The sequence below is a fragment of the Leptonychotes weddellii genome, chromosome 11, assembly GCF_054177405.1.
Source record: "Leptonychotes weddellii isolate Sample4059 chromosome 11, ASM5417740v2, whole genome shotgun sequence".
Lineage (NCBI taxonomy): Eukaryota > Metazoa > Chordata > Mammalia > Carnivora > Phocidae > Leptonychotes > Leptonychotes weddellii.
This window is the reverse complement of record NC_138379.1, coordinates 77,487,819-77,497,172: the sequence shown is the minus strand read 5'-3', so window position 1 is coordinate 77,497,172 and position 9,354 is coordinate 77,487,819. Positions and strand designations below refer to the sequence as shown.

The 9,354-nt window shown below is 44.8% G+C and overlaps 1 protein-coding gene across 1 annotated transcript; it reads left to right on the top strand.

The window, feature by feature from the left end:
- Positions 1-8,266: 8,266 nt before the first annotated feature.
- LOC102732100 (olfactory receptor 8C8-like) lies at positions 8,267-9,202 on the top strand. The gene has a single exon (XM_006742148.2). The coding sequence runs from the start codon at positions 8,276-8,278 to the stop codon at positions 9,200-9,202; it is 927 nt and encodes a 308-aa protein (XP_006742211.2). The 5' UTR covers positions 8,267-8,275.
- Positions 9,203-9,354: the final 152 nt, after the last annotated feature.

Below are 9,354 nucleotides of genomic sequence, written 5' to 3'. Positions count from 1 at the left end.
ACACACCAGGCTGCACAAAAACAAACATGACTTTTTCCACCCCAAAAAAAGTCCCTGCTGTCACCCCTACCTAACAGGTGGCTTTGGTAACAGACAATAAGCTGTCAGGGAGTGAAAGTGTCCCCCAAACACCACCATCCTCCCTTCTCCAGCTTCTCAGAACTGCTGCCTTTGCTGAATGGCCTTGTTTCTTAAATCCTTTTGCTCTTGTAATTTCTTACACTTTAAAAAAACAAAAACACAACTGTCGGAAAAGAAATAGCAGAAACACTAATTTCACAGTGCTAGAAACTACAGTGGGGGACTTTCTAAGCATTTAATGCCAAAATGTCTCATTCGAAATCAAAGTTACTCTCTGGAGGTGAAGAAGATACAAGAAAAGTGAGAAAAGAAACTTGGACAGATTTTGCAGGTTTGTGACAAAGAGGAAAAGACCAACAACATGGTGAAGTTGGGGTCTGCTAGGTACCTGCAGGGCAAAGACTACTCCCATCTCATAGTGTGCCAGGACCCGGTGGAGCAGTGGGCTGGGGCTCAGGCACCACCATCCTATGTCCCTTGCCCTCACCTGTTCAAGAAGAAGCAGTCCTCATCCAACCCCTTTCCCGGCATAGCTGGCGATAGGCCTGTGAATGTGTGTCTGTCAGAGGATGCCAGGGATCCTTCATGAAGCTGGGGTATCATCATCTACCCGGATTGAGTTTTATTGTGCTGCAAAGCCTAATGCTCTCACTCCTCACCAGGTGCTAGCTGGAGCCTTGCTGGTGGAGTGAGCCAGATCTGCTTCAGTTGGCATGGACAGGGCAGCCTCTCAGGGATCCTCTGTGCACTGGCCCTACTGCACTTGCTGAGAGAGGCACCCTTTGGGTCTGGCTCCACCCCTCCCTCAGAAACTGCCTGCAACCAGCTCTTGCTTCCCCACAGCAAAAGGATAGGCCACCAAGGAAGGTGCTAGGAGAGCAAACCAAAAAAATGAGAATCCAAGCAGGGCAAGTGAGACCTCACCAATGTGAGATGGAGATGGGAGAGAAAAGGCCCTGAGAAGGACCTGTGCAAGGTGGGAGGTCCTGAGAGAGAGGATGAGGTGCCAGAATAGTACAGAGGCGGCAGAGTAAAGATGCAAAGCAGAAGGCTGTGAACAGAGGGGAACCCTGAGAACACAGAAGCCCCAAAACACAAAGCCCTGAGAGAATGGGGGCCTGAAGCACAAAAAGATGTCCCCCCCCCGAAAGATGGAGGACTGAGGCATGAAGGGATGGCTCCCTGATTTGAATGAAGGCCTAAAAGGGTGGAGGCAGATGCATAAAGAGGTGACTGAGGGCCCAGAGACAGGTGCTAAAAAAGGATGGAAGTGGGGGAAGGGGGTGTAAAGCATGGGGCATTGAGGAGCTGGGGCCTCAAGGATAGATAGGCAGAGGGGCAAGAGACAGAGCATCCACAGTGAGTCCCAAGTGGAGCCAAGCTTTGCCTGTGCTCAGTTGGGTTCCAAATTACTGTGGCAGGAGGGCCAGGTGCTCTGGCTCATCGGTAGCAGGGATGCGGGCACCCCCGCCTGAACTGGTGGGCCAGAAGACTTACTTCTTGCCTTTGAACGTGCCCAGGATCTTGGGCGTGAACTTTCCTGCGTTGCTTTCCCTGGTGTCTTCTGCCGGGGCCTCTCCCCTGCTCGGGGCCACCGAACTGCTCCTTTACCCAGAACACCTCCAAGTGGCGGCAGACGCTTCTCCTTGCGCATGCTCTCCACGCAGTGCTTCAGCCTGCCTCCCTCCTCCGCGCCGCAGGTGGGCAGTGTGTGCAGCTCAGCGGGCCCTGTGTCCCCAGGCTGACTGAGCGGAAGATGGCCGAACATTTGTCCTGTCGGATGTGTCAGGGGCCAGGCTGCACGCAGCTGGTGGGCGGCCTAGCTCAGGGCTGCCGTGGGCCGGGGCAGGGACTCCATGGTGCTTCTGGCCGTGGGCACTAGTACTTTCCAGAATGGCTTTCGAGTCATCTCTCAGGTTGCTGTGGTACAAGGCACTGGCCTTGACGGAGGCCGCACGTGCCCAACCGGACCCGCTTCTCTCGCAGCCTCCACGCTGTCACCTGGGCCCATGAAGGCCGCTGGGGCTCTCGGGCTGCCGGTTCTCCAGCGCCGTCAGGTCACAGCCCTCGTCCTCTGCATGCCCCTCACCCTTGGGGCTCAGCGTCTGCAGAAGCTCAGGAGCCCTCGCACAGGACCTGCATGGGGTCGCCAGCCGCCTCCTCCGACAGCCGGGTCTTCGGAGACTCCCCGGGGGGAAGGTAAGGGTGAGGCTGCCCGTGCGCTGCGGCACAGGGGGCACCCAGAGCTCCGGCTCCCGCGCCCCGGGTAGGCTTTGGTGAGGCTCCCTTTGGCTCCAAGCGCAGGTGGAGCCGCCCAGCGCGCAGAGAGGAAGCGGGGTGGGGCGGGGCGCTGGCCCGGCGAGCAGTTTGCCCTGGGGGCAACATCATCTTTATTAATCATAAGCAGGTCAGCCAGGAAAAGGCTTTGAGTATGACAAAATTTCTGTTAAAACTTACTATTAATCAATCCCGGTATCCGGAATGCATGTAACAGCGTGTCAGAGTCGCAAATACACTCTTGTGAAAAACAAATTTAGCAATTAAAGTACAATGTTTTACGCATTTCTTTTTACCTTAAACTTACGATATCTAGTCAAATAAGTAAATAAATGGTAGCTAATGGAGCCATGTTTCCCATTGTCACAGAAATAAGATACAAATAGGCAAAAGAGGAAGGCTGTAATGAACCTTGTGTTGCTAGCTTAGACTTGGAGATAACAGTATTAATTCATGTTTCCATTATATATTAAGATAGATGAATATAGAAATAATTAGATATGGAGATACACACAAGAGTTTGAATACACAACATATTTCCCACCCCTTTCCACTGAGAGTGTTACCAAAATCCAAGTTCAGCTGCCTGAACTCAAAAAGCCAATACACAAGAGTTTTGATTGGAAAGGAATATGAGCTTTATTCAGGAGGCCAGCCACTTGGGTAGAAGGGGGGCTCTTGTCCGAAGGCCAACTCCGAGGTTCCTGCCTGGCCGGGTGGTTTTTAAAGGAGTTTAGGGAAGGGGCGCCTGGGTGGCTCAGTTGGTTAAGCGACTGCCTTCGGCTCAGGTCATGATCCTGGAGTCCCGGGATCGAGTCCCGCATCGGGCTCCCTGCTCGGCAGGGAGTCTGCTTCTCCCTCTGACCCTCCTCCCTCTCATGCTCTCTGTATCTCATTCTCTCTGTCTCAAATAAATAAATAAAAATCTTTAAAAATAAATAAATAAATAAATAAAAAATAAAGGAGTTTAGGGCAGTTAATAAAGCGAGTACAGTGGTCCCTAACATTTCTTGGTTACATGCTCTTGATTATGGCAGTTGTGCAAGGGGGTCTGGTTTCTGTTTCCTGACATGCAGAGGTGCTCTGTTCTTTCTAGGAAAGAATGCATGATCTATAGATAGACAAAGAAAGGTTAATCAATCATGCCTGGTAAGGGTGCTTCCTAAAGCTTAAAGACTACTAGGTTGGCGGGAGGGGCTGAGGCAGCTTCAAGAGGACCTAGAAACAGTGATATCCTAGTATCAGTGAACACATCTAGCACCCAGATCTTATTTCTGAATAGTGTTCTCTGGTAATAAGAACTAGGGTTCCTTGGAGAAATGATTCATTTTAGAGTTGGACCAAGGAACTTTCAGAATGATTCTGAAACATCTTATAGTGTCAGAGAGTAAAAAATTGATTTTTTAAAAGAAGATGGAGTCATGGTCAAAAATTCATAGGATTTAACCTGGGAGCTCTTAAGAACCAAAACTGGAATTATTTGGAAAACAAAATAAATAATGATGCTATTGGATTATAACCCAAAGAATAAAGTAAATATACAAGAATCCATATGAATTTCAAATATATATATCTAGATAACTCCTCTCCAGGAAGTAGAACTTAATTCCTCTCTCCTGGACATAGTGACTTACTTCTAAAGAATTGAGTAGGAAAAGGGAAAAATAGTAAATTTACAATGGAGAAAACTGTTCCCTGTCTTGCTGTGTCTCTCTCTGTGAAATAAATAAATAAAATCTTAAAAAAAAAAAAAAGATATGTGTTGAAGGTGACAGCTACAAGAAGGATCTTAGGTCCAAGTTTTTATGTTTAGGAAGCTGTCTATGATTTAGAAACCATGTCTTGGACTGCCAATGAGTGAGATAGAAACTTACTGTATTTTAATTATGTATATTTGATTGTGAACACTTAAAGTTTTTATAAGTATTGAAAGATGATTTAAACAACTGGGGGAGAATGTTGAGATTAATTGTAAGAACATAGAAAGTTGAACCAACAAAAAATCCAGACCATTGTTTACTGTAGAGAGAACAAGGATTAAAAAAAAAAGAACAAGGATTGTAAAGGAAAAGTAATCAGTGTATTTTACTACTTAGATATGCAGAGCATAGGGGCACCTGGGTGGCTCATTTGTTAAGCATCCGCCTTCAGCTCAGGTCATGAACTCAGGTCCTGGGATAGGGATGGAGCCTGGCGTGGGCTCCCTGCTCAGCGGGGAGTCTGCTTCTCCCTCTCCCTCAGCAGCCCCCCCACCCCCCACCCCCGCTCTTGTGGGCGCTCGAGCACTCTCTCAAGTAAATAAATAAAATATTTTTTTAAAAAAAGGTATGCAGAACATGTACATCTTTATAAATCATGTAAACACTGAATATTGATCTAACTTAAAAACTCTATTGGGAGGATGAAAACACTGGGAAGTATATTTGTGATGGTGGAAGGTGAAAACTGGCTAAATTTCATTTCCCAAACTTAAAGTCAATTGACAAGGCCTAATACTGACAAATTGAGAAGCAAATGCATGTTATTTAGAAATATGAAATTAAAGATGGGAGGGAGGGGCAGAAAGGGCAAGGGAGAAAGAAGGAAGAAATCTGTTCATAGCAGCATGGATAAAAATGAGTAAGATTGAATCCTTGCCCTCTGGGAGTGTACGGTCTAAGTGTAATGAAGATACACAGGTAAGTTTGTTGTGTTTAAGTGGGAACGTGCACAAGATGCCTCAGCAGCATACAGAGAAGGCACTTCAGGTGCTGAGAGTGGGGACAGGGGAAGAGATCAGAAGAGATGTTCCATCAGAAATGAGGACAGGACTGAGTCTTGGAGAATGAGTATGTGGTATCCAAGTGAGAAGAAGGGAGAAGGCATTCCAGGCAGGTGAAACAACATGGAGCAAAGAAATCATCAGAATGTATGAGAGGAATTCAGACTCTTCAGTATTACTGGAGAGTACAATTCAAGGAGTGGAGATATGGGGGATAAAGCTGTGGATGCAGTTAGGAAGCAAACTCTAGAGAGCTTTCTTTGACAGTGTGGGGGGTTTGCACTTGTGTTGGGAGAGAAAAGAAAGGGATTTAAGCAAGGAAATGTTGCAATCTCTATAGGTAATTCTATACAAAATGTGTGAATAGATTTCCAGAGAAGATAGTGGTGAACAGCAGAATTCTAAAACATGACTCCACAATGACGTTCTCCCTTGTATAATCCTCTCTCCTTTGAGTATGAGGGGAACCTATAAATTTAATGAGATATCACTCTAGTAACTGTGCTATGTTATATGGCATAGCTGACCTTAAATTAGGGAGATTATCAGGGCAGGCCTAACCCAATCACACAAACATTTTAAAGGCAGAGAGTTTTTCTCAAGCTAGTGGCAGAAAGGGAAGTCAGAGAGTCAAAGCACAAGAAGGATTCATGTGTTATTGCTGGATTGAAGACAAGGGGGCTATACAAAGAATACAGGCAGTGTCTAGAAGCTGAGAGTGACCCCTAGTGGTTAGCCAGCAAGGGAATGGAGACTTCAAGGAACCAAATTCTGCCAACAACCTGAATGAGTTTGAGTCTCCAGAAAGGAATGCAGTCCTGCCCACACCCAGATTTCAGCCTGGACAGAGAATCCAGCATGACATTCTGTACTAGACTTCTAACCTATAGAACTATGACTAATAAATGGGTGTTATTTCAAGCTACTAAGTTTACAGTAATTTATTACACAACAATAAAAAGCTAATATAATGGGTGATGGTAGGATCCCAAGTTAAGAAACCTTTAAAATATTCCAAACTTGAGGCAAGAGAGCTTTATCAAAGGCAGTATAGGAAGAGGAAGGGTAAAAAACTAGGGACTTTAAGGAGATAGAGTTATGTAAACTTCGAAGATCAGATGCTAATGGTTAATGGGAAGGAGGAGCCCAGAATGACAACCCATTTCTAGATTAGCTCACTAGATTAATGATGGTGCCATTAACTTAGAAAAGGATAGCAAGAAGAGAAACAGTTCTGGGACCACAAGGAGATGCTGAATTTAATTTAGTGGGGATGTCTAGTAAACAGTTGGGTACAGAATTAGAAACTTGGGGAAGAGATCCATGTATAGATATAGATAAGGATAAAGAGGAAGGAAACCTAATACTTACTTAACACTTACCATATACCAAGCACTGTGCTAAATGTGCTAGAGATTATGAGACATTTGATCCTCAAAGCAATCTAAAAAAGTAGGAACTATTATTAAACTTACAATGTAGATGATTAAGTAATTTGTCCAAGATAACACACATTGTAAGTGGAGGAATTTGAATTCAAGTTTGATTAATTTGACTCCAGAACTCGTTCTTTTTTTTTTTTTTAAGATTTTATTTATTAATTTGAGAGAGAGAGAGAGAGAACGAGCTGGGGGAAGAGCAGAGAGAGTGGGAGAGGGAGAGAGAGAATCTCTCAAGCAGACTCTGCACTGAGCACAGAGCCCGATGTGGGGCTCAATCTCACAACCCTGAGATCAAGATGAGCCGAAACCAAGAGTCGGGTGCTCAACCAACTGAGTCACCCAGGTACCCCCAGAGTTCATTCTTTTAATATTTCTCCATTATATTTTTCTATAGATATGAAATACACCAAAAGATGGATAGTATAAAGTTATGACATAATTCTATACCAATCACAGACCAATGAAAAAAAAGTATTGGGAATGGTAATGGCTCTGCCCCTGAATACTCCTCTTTTATAATTGAGCATGAGCTCTAGGATAACTAGGAACACAAATGAAGCTACTCCCTCTCTGCACAGAGGACCCAAAATTTTTAATGTGAACTGATGCTTGGAGAACATTGAGTACCAAGGGAACCAATGTTAACTTACTGGCAAAGGATGTAAACATAAGCTCAGTAATTTCTTCCCTTGGGAGCCTGATCAAACTGTGATGCTAAATGAGCCTTGTTTCAAGATTCTGAACAAGTTGCTGAGATCCACAGAGAATAAGATAAATTCACAATATTAGCCGGCTGATGATTTGGAGACATAAAGTTGATGCATTTGCCTTGCCCTGAAGACATTTTATGCAAATCCACAAACAGAAGGGATATTGGCTTCTCCATATTCAGAGTGGTTGTCTCCCTCAGGACAGTGAAAGGAAAAGAACACTTAGGAATCTGGCTCTAGTGAGGTCTCTAGGCAAAAGAAAGTTGGGCAACTGAGTCCTTCTGTTCTGATGTTTCCATTCCCACAGCTACAGCAGCGGAGAGTTGTAGGGAGGCCGTTTGTCCTTCCTAAACAATTCATTGTGATTTTGAGGTAAGATTGGATAAAGGGAATGGGCAGGAGAAGTTCATGACAACAGGGGAATTCAAATTTCTCCAGTTACTACATGTGTGATCTTGGAAAAGTTACTTAATCTCTCTGAGCCTTTTTACCTCTTAGCACTTTCATTAAGCTGGGTACTGAGTTTCTGAAAGGTAAAAGGGAGAGAGAGTGGGTTGAGCAGTGGGTATCACAGTGACTTTACTGTCTTGGAGCTTCGGGGATTTTCATAGGAAGTGGTCCCAAGTACAACTATTGGCTCCTCTGTTCTCTATCTATATGACCTTGACCAGCCTATTCATCTCTTCAAGATATTGCTTCATCTCTCACATGTGATCGTCACTTTTGGTGTCCATGCTAAAAGATTTCATCCTGGATTGTGTCAGCCCAGGGAAGGTGAGGAGTTACAGTTGAGATCTGAAAACATGGAAGAAAAGGACAAGCAAGAGTAGGAAGTTAAAGATGAAGAATCCTTGCCCTGGCTCTTCTTTCAGGGCTCTGTCCCAACAGCCACACTCGAGCCCCCACAGAACAAGGCCTTACTCTAGAAGCAAAGGGTCTGAGTCCCTTCCTGATGTGACACTTCTCTCATTTCCTCACAGATCACAGCCCTGCAGATAGTGACTATGGAAAATGACTCTTCAGTGATGGAGTTCATCCTGGTAGGACTTACAGATCAATCTCAGCTCCAGTTACCCCTTTTCTTTCTCTTCTTACTGAACTGTGTGGTCACTGTGGTAGGGAATTTGAGCTTAATTAATCTAATTTGTCTGAATTCTCATTTGCACACTCCCATGTACTTTTTCATCTTCAACTTATCCTTCATAGATCTCTGCCACTCTTTGGTAATCACACCTAAAATGCTGATGAACTTTGTGTCAGAAAAAAATATCATCTCCTTTACAGAATGCATGACTCAGCTGTTTTTTTTCTGTTTCTTTGTCCATTCTGAGAGCTATGTGTTGACAGCCATGGCCTATGATCGCTATGTGGCCATCTGTAAACCCCTGCTGTACACAGTCACCATGTCCCCTCAGTTCTGTTCTCTTCTGATGTCTGGTTCATACGTGATGGGGTTTGCTGGTGCTATGGTCCACACAGGGGACATGGTCAGATTGTCCTTTTGTGATTCCAACATCATCAGCCATTACATGTGTGACATCTTCCCCCTCCTCCAGCTCTCCTGCAGCAGCACGTACGCCAGTGAGCTGATGACTTCTGTTATTGTGGGCACAGTTGTCATTGTATCCAGCCTCATTATTTGCATTTCTTATGCTTTGATCCTGTCCAGTGTCCTCCACATCTCCTCATCTCAGGGTTGGTCCAAAGCCTTCAGCACCTGTGGCTCGCACATAGTAACTGTTGGCCTATTCTATGGATCTGGGTTGTTCACACATCTCAAGACCTCTCCTGCTGGTTCTATGGGCCAGGGGAAGTTCTTCTCAGTATTTTACACCAATGTAGTACCCATGTTGAACCCTCTCATCTATAGTCTAAGGAACAAGGATGTCAAGTGTGCTCTGGAAAAAACCCTGAAGAGAATTGCACATTAAGCAGAACCAATGTTGCTGGGTTGTTGGGGTGTGTATATGATGTGTGTGTGTGTGTGTGTGTGTGTGCATGTCCCCATAATTTTCTTCAGAGCAAGGTTTTTGCTTTAAATACTTATTTCTCTGTAAGCCTGTCAATTAGGCATGCAGACCTT